This window comes from Populus euphratica, unplaced genomic scaffold, assembly GCF_000495115.2.
Source record: "Populus euphratica unplaced genomic scaffold, PopEup_1.0 scaffold1136.1, whole genome shotgun sequence".
In the NCBI taxonomy this organism is placed as follows: Eukaryota; Viridiplantae; Streptophyta; class Magnoliopsida; order Malpighiales; family Salicaceae; genus Populus; species Populus euphratica.
This window is the reverse complement of record NW_011501000.1, coordinates 48667-62967: the sequence shown is the minus strand read 5'-3', so window position 1 is coordinate 62967 and position 14301 is coordinate 48667. Positions and strand designations below refer to the sequence as shown.

Below are 14301 nucleotides of genomic sequence, written 5' to 3'. Positions count from 1 at the left end.
GGGACATCATTGGAAAAACAATTGGAGAGGAATTTCAGGTCTCCATAATGTCGGCTCGAATGAATGCAATGTTTAACCATGTTGATGCCTTCATTGCTTTACCAGGTGGTCTAGACACATTGGAGGAGATCTTTCATATTTCATCTTGGGCCCAACTGCACATTCACCATAAACCCATAGGTTTGTTAAATGTTAATGGTTATTATGACAAGTTGTTGTCTTTTCTTGATCATGCTGTGGAACATGAATTTCTAACATCTTCTACACGATAAATCATAATCTCTGCTGTTATTGCTGAACAATTGATTGACCAACTACAATCTTTCATTCCTGTAATTGATCCTTCCATGAGTCGCATAAATTGATCAAGTAAGGAAAGCCGTAAAAAGCTTAGATTGGATTTGAGCCTTCATTTGTGAATATTTGTGTCTTTTGGTTTTATTATTGTGTTTTATTATTTCTTATATTTGTTTTAGTGTGTTTCAGGTTTGTCAGTATTCATTATTTCAGGTGATATCTTCTATACTCTATCTTTCTACCTTTAAACATTGAGGACAATGTCTCGTTTTAGTTGGGGGGGAGAGGGTAGTAGCTAAGAAAAAAAAACTGTGTTTTCTATTTCATAAAGCATGTGCAAAATTGTTGTTACTATGATGGCAGAGTAAGGAGAACTTTTTATGACTCTTGAGACGCATCTTAGTAATCATTTGTAACAAGGTCTATCATAATACTTCTTGAAATATTCAGATTTACAAACTCTCGCATTATTATCATTTAATTCTGCTCATATACTGATTTAACATGTATTCTTAAACTTTAATTTTCACACACACATTTTAATATATGATTGTGGGTTGCATATTGGATTATTACATTATTTATGTTTTTTTGTTAAAGGTAATAACTAAGGAAAATGGATAGTATATAATTTTTTTTTAAAAAAAGAGCAAAAAAAAAGAAAAAAAAAAAGAAAAACAAATGATGATAATAAAAATGTAGATAAGTTTGGTATCGTAACCTCCCTAACCTAAGCAATTAAGCCCGAAGGGGTGTTTTAACACCTAATACCCTAAAGTCAATTGACTTGGGAGTTATTGACACAACGCTTGTTACATGGGTTGAGGAGAAAAGTTTAAGGGAATCGAACATTGCACTATCTACGTATCAGTATCTGCGATCCGAGTTACTAAGCTCGTAGGGGTGTCTCAACACCTAATGCCCTAAAACTAACTGGTTTGGGAGTCATTAGCTGAAAGCTCGTTACATGGGTTAAAGATGCATTGTGTTTTAATTTACATGTATATATAATTAAAAAAAAAGAAAAAAAAATCTCAACCCAAAGAAGTTAACCTTAAACATTAAAACAAGAATTTTGTTTTCTTCCAAGTAAAAACCCATAATTATGTGTTGATATATTAAGTACAAAAGAAAGGTTTATTAATATCTTGTTAAGAAGTATTGAGCAGATATATAAATTTAATGAGAGTTTGTTTATCTGGATAGATTAATGGAAGTTAAATGATGAATACCTTACTTTGTGAAATTTGTAAATTGTTTTTCTATTTTAACGCTTTGATTACTAGGCACTACTAATAAGCTGGTTGGGGGGTGTGATTAGTACTTAAAAGTGCATTTTTATCAAGGTTGTATATCATCATTTTGCACTTGAAATATCAATAACTCCTTAACTAAAGCATGTTTTATAATAATATATCTAATAATATAAGATACCTTTAATTTATGGTAAATGTTTATTTTTAATGCAGGCCTACCACATAAATGAAAGGATTGATTGATGAATTTAAGAACTGAAATTGAAAGGATAAAGAGATGACTAAACTCCAAAAAGAGATGCCGGTGTAGTCCAAACCGGAACACTGTTTGGTAATTGGATCATATCTGGAGCTGTAGATCTCAGATTTAGGTCTAATTTATATGGATGGAAAGGTAAGACATAGACCTACAACTTTCATATGGAGTCCAAGATCTAAAAGATACTTTTAAGTACTAATCAAATTACATTATAATCCTCAATTTTTAAAACTTATGTACAATCATCTCAGTTTGGTTTATGATCAATGTTTTTTATGTGTGTGACCCATTATGTTATCTAATAAGTTAGCAAAATATAAATTATAATTTTAAAAAAAATCAAGTACAATATATTACAACATTTTATGATCCTTAAATATTAGAAAAATCATAAATTATTTGATTTAACCTTTTATTGACTAGTTTATTAATGTAATTATTATTTATTTATCAACAAGATATTATAGCATGAAATATTTTTACTACTAGTCAAATCAAGTTTATACTCAACACCATAATCATTTATTTTATCTTGTTTAAGGATTTACATACTATTTAAGAACATATGAAATATTTTTTTCTTTTAATTCACCTAGGATGATGAATCCATTTGTTAATATTATACTCAATATTACATCTAAATTAAGTGCTAATATTATGCTCAATATTTGTTTATTTGTTATGATTGATTAGAACATGTAGCTGGATCAAAATATAATAGTTTCTATATAAAATAACTTAATGATATCAAATTTAAGAAATACTTATATAACATCACATGTGCCTTTCCGTAGACATATGTGATCTCTCCATATAAAATTTTTATTAGTCAGTTTAATATATATATATATAACCTCTATATATATATATCATCTAACAAGCATCAACATATTAGTTCTAAGTACCTCTCATATTTCAGTTTATGAGAACAATTATTTTTTTTTTATAAAAAAATACCATAATATACATTAATCTCAACAATTCTAATTAATATCTAATTTTAATATAATTATTATTTATTTATCAACAATATTCTGATTTAGATATTATAACATAAAATATTTTTACTACTTGTCAAATCAAGTTTATACTCAACACCATAATTATTTATTATTTAAATAAGAGTTAAAACTCTTTTCAAATCTCATTATCTTGTTCAGGAATTTACAATCAATATTATTTGAGAACACATGAAATACTTTTTTTTTAATTCACCTAGGATGATGAATCCATTTGTTAATATTATAGTCAATATTACATCTAAATTGAGTGCTAATAATATGCTCAATATTTTTTTTATTTGTTATGATTAATTAGAATATATAGCAAGATCAGAATATAATAGTTTCTATATAAAATAACTTGATATCAAATTTAAGAAATACTTATATAACATCACATGTACCTTTCCATAGACACATGTGATCTCTCCGTATTAAATTTTTATATGAGTCAGTTCAATATATATATATATTATCTAACAAGCATCAACATATTAGTTCTAAGTACCTCTCATATCTCAGCTTATGAAAACAATTATTTTTTTTATAAAAAATACTGTAATATACATTAATCTCAACAATTCTAATTAATATCTAATTTTAATAAAGCACTGATAAAGAACATTAATGCAATATAAATATCATAATTATAATAATTTTATAATTTATTTTTTTGCAAAGCATTTGTGTCTCAACATCTTTACTTTATATTCATTAATTAAATATTAAATTTATTAATTAAATATTTAATAAATATTAAAGATAATAAAGCTTTTATTAAAAATCATATATGTTACATAAACAAAATCAATAATCAATGTCACTTAAAACCAACCAATTAACTATATGATATATAAACTAATAATTGATCAATCAAATATTTTTAAAACTATGATTAAAACAAACGTATTTAAACTATACACCATACTTCCAAGTGAACCCTAACTTTTTATTGCTAGTTAGCAGAAAAAAAATGGTCCCGTCCATAAAAACCATTTCTAGTAGTATATACCATATAAATAATACAATAAAAATAATACAACTAAAAATAATTATATTAATTAGCATGATATTTTAATAAGAACACGTTATAAAATATTAATACCGTCAAAGATTTGTTTATTTAAAAATATAAATTTTAAAAAACAAAACATCATAAATAATGTCAAAGCATTGTTGTATAATATTGCTTAAAGGAGTCATGAAATTATATTAAAAAAGAACAACATGCGAGAATATAACTAATTGTTTACAATTACTTTGACTTTGATGATATATAGAATTCATTATGAAATTAATATAGATAATGGATTTATCTAATTTGAGAATTAATATTGATAAGTTAATTAAAAAATTAAAAATAAATAAAAGACGATAACCGACCACCCGCTGAAAGGGCAGGCCTCACAGTAGTGAAATGGTATAACCCAAACTCTCTTATTATTATTATTATTATTATTCCCTAGTTTTTCCTATCCATGTTTTTTACTCGTGATATTCACAGGAATATTTTATAAAAAAAATTCCTGTATATGCAAAGATAAAGGGCGTACAGCGCTGCAAGAACCAAAATGATTCAGCCATAAAATCAAGCGCAAAGAATTTCCTCCAAAAGATCTTCAAAAATCAAGTCCTCCAATTCAAGCCCCGCACATTCTTTATCATATTGCAGATTCATCCAACCATCACGCTTCGCTAAATCTCTACTTAAAGCATAATCTAACGAGTGGTCACCCTTAGTAGTTGAGCTTAAATACCAGCTTATATTTGTCCAGACCTCCTCTAGGACGTGGCGTCCTACAGGCATTGAACGGACATGCGAAAGAGAAGACAAGGGCACAGGATAATATGTGTACGAGTTTGCATGAATCTCCGTTAGTACCTCATTGATTAGATCAAACAATAGCAGGTGATGACAGTTGCCACCTTCATTTCCACAGCACTCAGGATCTAGGAGCATACAACCTTCTGCTTCTTCAAAAATGGAATGATGTACAGGTTGGTCATCAGAATTCCATGTTCCAAGCAACTCATTCCCCGTGAAACCAGACAACGTCAGTACGTCCTTGACATAATCAAATTCGGCTTTGTCTTTGGCATCAACTTGGAATGGATGACTATCATTATTCAAGATGTTGCTTAAAAAATCTATTTTCTCAGTTCCAACCTCGGTCACTGTCATTGTAAGTGTATTCATGCTGCATTCTGCTAGATTGTTCTTCGAATAATTAAGATCTGCCTCCATATAAAACATTATTCATGAAACACCAACTCAATTAACAAAATAATAGTGAGTAGGAGAAATAATTTTTTTTTGCAAACCAAGGAGACTTAAATTTTAACACATATCTGAATATAATAAATTATGCTACCCTCTTGTATACACTATTTGACAAGTTTATACGCCCTGACTTTAAGTACGTTATCTTCTGTGTTAAAAATTAATGACCACATCAAAGTTTGAAACCAATTGACAAGTACACACCGGGTGAGAACATACATGAACTTCAATGCATGATGCAATGCTGTATTGAGTTAAAATAAAAATAAATAAATAAATAAAACCGTTGGCAAGGGAAGAAAACCACTGGCAATTTGACAAGTATACCTTCTGCAACAAAAAAGTTTGCATGCCTGGTTGTCTCATCCTGAAGTTCAGAGTCAGGCACAGGCAGAGTAGTCAGTTCTACCACTTCAGCAATAGTTTCAGTTGGGGAAAGAATATCCTGCTTATCCACTGTCATCCAGTTGCTCAAGTCATCACTAACTAAAGTGCAGTTGGCATGTGTCTCAACATTTGAAATAGATATCGTACCCAAGTGATCACCAATAACTGAATCTGATTCACTCTCCACATTATTCCCTCTTACATGATTTTTAGTGTCTACTCCCAAGAATTGCTTGGTAGCTGCAGGATGACTGAGACTGTTTTGTTCACAGAAATTATCTCTTGTGCTCAAAGTGTCATCCATCAGGGTTCTAACTTGACTTACTGGGAAGGAACCAGAAGAATCCTCACAGCAATACGGAAAAGATTTGAAGTCTGGCAAGGAAAAAATCCTTCTCATCGATTTTGCGGCGCCCGTTTCAAATGAAACCCCATCTTCTGCTTTCATCTTTAACGTCTCAGGGAAATGTTGTTTTGCATCTTTGTTAAAGCTAGAATCATACAACTGGCAATATCTGTCCAGTGATTCGCTGAATGATACTGTTCTGCTGATTCGGTATAATTCACTATTGCTGGTAGAAGGAAGAGAGTGATCATAATCATAGCTACTTTTGGGACTGTCTTTACCATCTCTACTCATGAAATGATCCATCATATTATCAACACCAATCCTTTCCAAGTTCTTGGAAAACCTGTGGCCATGAGGAATCTTGTGAAGGATTGCATCCATGGTTATTCTATGTTTCTCATTTTTGCTCTCTTTAATAGCATGCCTTATTTTTTGTTTCAGATTCTTGAAATGCTTAACAACCGCTTGATTCTGGGCACGACTCTTAATTCGGTGGGATGAAGACAAAGAGGAATTTGCAGCAGCTATTGATGGCATTGACTTTGAACGTATATATTCTCTATACTTGGGCTCAACACACTTTTGTGTATGGCTACCTGCTTGCAACTTCTCCAGGCCCTCCAGCTTCTGCTTGCCTTTTCTTGCTCCAGAATCTATTCCATATGATGAACCCAGTAAAGGGAATGAGATAGAATATCCCATTTTAGTGGTGAATGTATAGTGATGGTGCATGTAATGAGCCAAAGGATTGGTTGAATCTTGTAAAAAGATTTTAAAAATATCCTTATCTATGTTGATCATATCTAGTGCATCCAAAATCTCTTTTGATTGTTGGGTTGAAGCATCCGTGCTGAGATCCTTTACATGTACTAATTTCTGCCTTTTATCATTTGAATTTTCCTGAAGAAGAGAGTGATTCTCAATTAGTTCCTCTTCAGTCATATCAACCTGGTTATGTCCCAGGTGATTACTAGTGAGCATGGGGCCACAATCTTCGTGATTGCACTCCTCCAAGGATGTTGGTACTGATGGATCCAGTAAATTGGTGGTGGAAGAGGTTGGTTCTTCAGCAATTGTGGGACACCCATCACTTAATCTTATATCTGAAACGAGATCCTCATCTGACAGTTCTGTATGGCGAAAGGAATCAGTTTGCATCAAGGGTGATCTTATAGGGTAAGTTGAGCTTCGGCAATGTCGGCCCTTCCTTTTGGAAAGCTCATCAGAAATTCTAGATTTTATTCGAGATTTGACAGAAGCTTTGGTGGCTGAAGTGAATTGTGTCTTCTTATCAATAACCTGATAATCTTCATATCAGTAACCTTGTATTTATAAACCTTGCACATATATAGATAGGTTTTTATGTGTGCATGCAAGCTCTCCCTGGTTCTTGTTCGACATATTACTTTGTGATGCACTTTGAATCTATACTTGACAGGACACAAAGTAATAGGATTATCATTAATAGAAAAGTGCAATAAGATATCTCACTTATAACTTACAGTTGAATTGTGATTCCCAGTGTTGTCGCTCTGAGGGTTTCCACCAACCTTAGAATCAGTTAAAATATTTCCTGGATTTCCATGCCCTGCGAAGGAGAAAATGTTTATTAGCACTTTAGGAATTTATCTTACATCTCATTATATCATGAACAAGTACCAGCAGTTGAAGATTCGTATATGCTGGTTCAACTATGACATTGTGCATGTAAAGATGGCATAAAACACAATCCACTTTTCAACTCTCATAGTCTAATAAACCATGGCACAGCAGCCAAAGGTACCCCCATCCCAACTGGTTAATACTATTTTCAAGGATATATTTGCTTTCAAGGACACTTGCTAGAATCCAATTCTAGTTACAACTGCAAAATGTTTGCATCTGATAGTATCAAAATAAGAAAATAAGTTAAGATCTGTAGATAGAGATCGAAGGTTCTAATATGATTGTCAACTTAATTATGAATCCTATGTTAGTTTTTTCTTTCTTCCCTCCACCATTTCTGAGATCCTCTGGGTTTTTTTCAAAGAGATCTTTTGATTGGAAAGATGAAAAGGTTCATGGTTCGGATATACTAGTTGCAGTGTCCAGTTTTATGCCTTTTTCTGGTGTTTGAGGTATCCTAACATGACCAGAGAAGAAAAAGACACCTTATCTATTAGAAATTGAGGAAACTGGTCTGTTCTTGTTTTTTATCAAAGATAATGGCTAACCTAAGAGATGATACCACATCCATATTTAATAGTAATAGAGGATTTAAAAGGGTATTTTTCTAAAGTTTGGGAGACAACTTCTAAAAATCTGTCTGTATGGAAGTAATTGCAGGTAAATTGTCACCATTCAGCTATAAGAATACTCTGGATTGTAAAATGTGAACCATAATAATACTTTAACTGTAAAAACAATGCATTGAGCATAAGTGTATCCCATAAAACCAATGCATTCTCCAAGTGTATGACCAGCTACCTTAAGATAATTAAAGGCTGTTTTGCTGACTCAAGTCCAGAAAATCCATCTACTACAATATCCACCGGCAGTAAACATCCGATACAATAGACACATTTCTCTTAACATCCTTTTCAAAAGAAGGTAAATTACATTAATATTGGATGAGAACAATAACGGGGAAGAAATTCATTTGAAATGAAAAGGCTCTCTTACGTACCCTTGGCATGTTTCCTGTTACCACTACTCTTGTGGTGAAGCTTTTTCTTAATATATCGCCAATGATGGTACTTGAGTACATGAAGTATGCCCCACATGCATCCTGGATGATTGTTCTCAATAGAAACACTTGAGGAATGGTGCTCCAAGTTCTTTCCCATAGGTCACAAGTTTCTTTCTTTGAACCTGCTTGGCTTGGATGATAAATAACTACAGGCTCATCAAACCTGGTCTGAGTTAATTACATGTAAATATCAAATCACCCTACAAACAAGGTCCTCAAACTCAACGTATAATTCACTTGATTTAACAAACCTTGGATCTCTCAAGAAAAGTTAAATAACCTCTAAGAAATTTATGAAAGCCTTCAATTTTAAAGGTTTAAAGCAATATGTTGCCCGGGTTCAGTTCAACTGTTCAAATCTCTCCACCCAAAGCTCCTAACAATAAGTGGAGATCTTTTTCTTTCTTTTTTTTCCTTTTTCCTTTTCTTTGAGAAAAGTGGAGAGATTTACAATTTCCAAAGATTGTTTGAAAATGGGTTAAATTAATGATGCATAGCTCAACATATAAAGGAATGGGGTGCACATTAACCCTCAATGAATTTAAATTCCACAACTGGAATTGAAAGTCAGAAGGAAAAGAAATTAACTATTCTAATTATATTTTAGGGTTCACAACAAATAGTCAATTCCACACCAGTTGGGCCAGGTTATATGGGTCTTTTTCCACCGTTTCATAAAATCAGATTCCTAATATTCTAATTATATTTTAGGGTTCACAACAAATAGTCAATTCCACACCAGTTGGGCCAGGTTATATGGGTCTTTTTCCACCGTTTCATAAAATCAGATTCCTAATATTCTAATTATATTTTAGGGTTCACAACAAATAGTCAATTCCACACCAGTTGGGCCAGGTTATATGGGTCTTTTTCCACCGTTTCATAAAATCAGATTCCTAATATTCTAATTATATTTTAGGGTTCACAACAAATAGTCAATTCCACTCCAGTTGGTGCAGGTTATATGGATCTTTTTCCACCATTTCACAAAATCAGATTCCTAATATTCAAGGTTTTGAATTTAAAAATAAAAATACTCGGAAGTACTAAACCAAAATAACAGCATAACACAAAGCGTTGCTGAATAAACTTGACTGAAAGCTAAAACACATAAATGGTCCTACGCGTTTTTTTTACGCCCGAGACAAAATTCAGACAGTTTCTTCGAAAGCACTGATGATTAACATTGTCAAATGAAAGCAAATGTTGATGAAGACCTGAAAAAAATGGATACGGAAATCGGTATTGTCTTACCTTTGAAAGGAGAACTTAAACTTTGAAACGAAACCCATGCATTTGTTATTAGCTATGGAGAGAGAATAAGCGAGGTACGATAGAAGCTGAAAATTGGAAAAATCGTGTGTTTATGTTGGCTTTAATGAATCAGAGAGAGAGAGAAAGAAAACGAAAAATTTGTGTACCTTACAGACAGAGAAAAGAAGGCAATGGCAAAACATTCAAACATGGAAATCGGCATGGAATTTCATGGCCTTAAAAATTGGAGCCTTTTTAATCGGATTCTATTTTTGGTTCCCCGCCATCTCGCTCTCTTTCCTTCCCTTCACAAAGTTGCTATAAAGGAAATATCAATTGTTTTGGTTTGGCTTCGGCACGAGATATCTTCGTATGAGCTTGCTCCTCCTTTTCAAGAGGGGTTAAACAGCACATCCCTTGTATCGGTTACATTATATTGTTAAAAAATAATAATGATAAATTTTGATGGTTTTAAAATTTTAACCTATATAATCAACGAAATGAGCATAATAGATCAACCCTTTGAATAGTTTTTTAACAAACTGTAACAATAGGATTTATGGCAAGGCCCACTTGAAATCACATGTTTATGTTCCGTGCAAAGGAACGAGATATAACACTAATAAGAAAACAGGTATAAAATTATGAACCTGAGTTTGATTGTGGATGATAAAACTCAGTTTATTCTTATTTACATAAAACAAAAATTCATTGTTCCTTATCAATATGTACAGACACTAAAAGAGATCAAAGTTCAGAAAGAATCCAAATTGACCACGAAAATAGAAAGTGATGGCTAAAAAGAACTATGTCAACCTCCTCTCTAAAAACAAGTAAACTAGTGCTAAGTAATAATAAAATTTAGAGGAAGACGGTTATTCAGTAAGGGTGATAGTTTTCAGAACTTAGCTTAAAAATCGTTAATGAAATAAAGTAAATCGGTACTAATGGATAGGTAATTAACTAAAAATAACACATAGGTTAATTAGCAGTGGAATTTTGCTAAATAAAAAAAAAAATCCCCCTCCTATATCAAGCTAAGGCCAACAACTACGAAGGAAAAAAAATGCAAAACTTCTCTCTTTTCTTCATTTTCTCATAGTTCTCTCAAAATTCTAGTAAGAGTGATTTCAAGTGGGTTTACCAAGAGAAACTTTAAAGAGCTTGAGAGGTTGTGTTTTAATGAAACAAAGCCTAAAATATTAGAAGTGAAGGTGGTGATACTTGGAAATTGTTACAAGATGTATCATTCCCACTATAGAATTTTTTTTTTTTTTATCAGTTTACTATCAATGTTAATGGCCAGCTAGTTTAATTTACTATGCTAATTTGATAGGTTGGTACTCGTGTATTCTTTGAGCTCCTTCTAATGGTTGATCATTTGAGACAATAACAAATTTAAATGTTCATTCTGTCTAGTAGTGGATTGGTTGGAATATGATCATATTTTTCACTAATTCTATTTTTATTCCTTTAATACTTTAGATGAAACATTTATATTATTGATGATATTTTGTATCTCAATTTACATCATAGTCCAATTATCTCATACCTTTTCTCCCATTATTACATCCATGGAATGGGATATATTTAGTCTCATCATCAAATGCATCATATTTTATAGTAATATAAAACCATTCCCACATTTATAGACAAGTTCTGCAATATAACTACCATTAACAATATACAATAGTTAACTATAAGCTTTCTAGATGAAACATTAAAACATACATGATAAACACTTAAAACTTTAAGTGTACTTAATTCCAAAAGATAAAATGCTTTATAATAATCTGTCATTATAATAATTTGTTACTAACAGTAGGTGTTTAAGCTTTTATACATCATATATGTCATTATTATAATAATTTGTTACTAATAGTAGGTGTTTAAGCTTTTATACATCATAATTTACATATCAAAAAGAAATGTTTGGAAATTATCATAAAAGAAATATTTGTGCAACATCACACAAAATGTCCACCTAAGTTTTAAATAAGTGATAGTTAATATCTACTCTTGATGAACCAGTGAGGTACTTGAAATAAAGATCAATTTTTTTTATCAAATCTAGAATGATAATAGCTAATTTAGACTTTTAAAAAAATATTTCTAAAGACTTTATCTAGTCATAATTCTATCTATATGATAGTCTAATTCCTTCCTTATTAGATAAATGAGAAGTCTCACAAGATTTTTCATATAGTTATTCACTCCAGCATTTTCATTAAAAGCCAATCATTTTGGTAATCACGTATGGATACCAATCAATCTAGCGAACCTATCATGATTGCCAATTAATATGGCATTCCCATTAGGAAGTTAATCAATTCAGAAATCTCATATGGATTTCAATTAATTCAGCAAACCCATCATGATTGTCAATCAATTAGGTGAAGCCATCATGGTTGTTAATCAATTCAACATTCTATTTTGAAAGTCCATCAATCCAATAATATGAGTCTTTCTTTTCATGAACACAAATCACACAACAAAACGTCATGATTTACAATGAAATAATTAAATTTAAATAAATTTAAACATATTTTTAAAATATTTATTTACAAGGTACGAAGTGGTTACCTGTAACTTGGTTATATCCAATTCCTCTAGTGCATTATACGCCGCAACAGTCTCTCTTGCATCGACAGGTTTGAATCAGTTATTATTGTACCTATACATATTGTACATATACAATTCATCAATTAATCTCATACAATCACATAATCCTTAAAATTTCACAATTTTATCCCTTTCGACCGACCATTCAATTACTTAACACTTATTGCATAATTAATTTAACTCATTTAAAATCTTATTGTCCCCATGTTTAGCCCCTTTAGGCCTCCTCTATCCATAAATTTTCTTTATTATTCCTTCATGGTTTCACTTCCACGACAACCCTTAAAAGTCCTAAGAACTTAATTTTTAATAAATTCATTTTCCCTAATTTCCTATCATAAACTGACATGAATAAAAGATTAATGTCTTTTCCAAGTACAGGAGTGTCGAAGTAATAAATAACCCTACAAGACTAGGGTCGAACCTGATTAGTACTTAAAAGTGCGTTTTTATCATGGTTTTATATCATCATTTTGCACTTGAAATATCAATAACTCCTTAACTAAAATATGTTTTATAATAATGTATCTAATAATATAAGATACCTTAGTAGTAGTAGTAGTAGTAGTAGTAGTAGTAGTAGTAGTAGTAGTAGTAGTAGTAGTAGTAGTAGTAGTAGTAGTAGTAGTAGTAGTAGTAGTAGTAGTAGTAGTAGTAGTAGTAGTAGTAGTAGTAGTAGTAGTAGTAGTAGTAGTACTAATAATAATAATAATAATAATAATAATAATAATAATAATAAAGAAAAAGAAGGAGAAGAAGAAGAAGAAGATGAGAACTTTGAGATGGAATATTAATGTAACGATTAAACAATGATAATAACAAATGTCAAGGTTAGAGGTTCCACTAATGGTATATCAAACAAGTATAGTATAAACTCTTATTATTGAATTGGAAACCACACACAAAGGAGGTTCCAATCAGATTATATATTGTTAACATGATTACATTAGTCATCTTATTCAATTAATGCTAATACTTGTAAATCTCGTCAAGCATTCATGATTATAACTTATGTTAACAATAAATCAAGTTCCTTTCATAGCTCAGGTGTCGGTTATACCATACATTATGGGCTATGAAAGTGCCAAGCATTTGTTGTACCAAGTGTTATACAACATAAATCAAGATTAGTCATTTAACAAGCAAAGTATTAAAGAGTGAACAAGATAACAAATATAAAACATGTTAGTATCAAACATTAAAGTCCATATTAAGTTTACATTATACTTATTCTTACACCATTAGTGTAACCTTTTCACCTTGACATAACTAACTTAGCTAGACATAATGAAAGAAAGCAAAATAGATAAACAAAATAAGAACATAAAAGTTAACTAAGTAAAGGAAAGGAAATGAAAGGCATAAACTTAATATTAATGAAAGCAAAGCATAAACATTACAAGAAATACAATGAGAGAAAGTAAAAGCATGATCTTGATTTGGAGACCAAGATGCCTAAATGCATGGCAAATGCCTCCTTTTATAGGTCAAAATTGAGAACTATTGATTTGATGACTAATTGATGAGTGGGTGGTCAACTCTTGACTTGGTAACAATCCTTATCTTCTCTTGTCTACCTAAAACGTCATTGATAACATCAGAATTGGAACCACTTGAAAACATAAAAATTGTAGAAAATTGTCTCAGCTTTCCAGGGAAAAAAATAGAGGTCATTTGGACTTTTAGAGCTCCAGATATAGGCAAAAAAATGAATAGTATTCGGGCTGCGGGACAGATTCGGACTTCTTTGTTGTTGCTATAACTTGGACTTGAAAATGACATTTTTAAATCTTAGGCTCTATATGAAATTTGTAGATTTATGACTTACCTTTCCATCCATATAAAGTAGACCTAAATCTGAGATCTA

The 14301-nt window shown here is 31.2% G+C and overlaps 1 protein-coding gene across 7 annotated transcripts; it reads right to left on the bottom strand.

Annotated features, from left to right (window-relative positions):
* Positions 1-4236: 4236 nt before the first annotated feature.
* On the bottom strand, positions 4237-10177 carry LOC105117004 (uncharacterized). 7 transcript variants are annotated; one of them, XM_011014533.1, is made up of 6 exons: positions 9976-10177; positions 9813-9877; positions 8492-8721; positions 7333-7418; positions 5422-7129; positions 4237-5048 (listed from the first exon to the last, which is right to left on the bottom strand). In XM_011014533.1, exons 1-6 carry the CDS (start codon positions 10033-10035, stop codon positions 4402-4404), a joined length of 2796 nt encoding a protein of 931 aa, XP_011012835.1. In that variant the 5' UTR covers positions 10036-10177; the 3' UTR covers positions 4237-4401. The 7 variants fall into 7 exon arrangements, with proteins under 7 accessions (XP_011012835.1, XP_011012837.1, XP_011012836.1 ...); XM_011014535.1 differs by having other exon boundaries at positions 4237-5018; XM_011014534.1 differs by having other exon boundaries at positions 9813-9898; positions 9980-10177.
* Positions 10178-14301: the final 4124 nt, after the last annotated feature.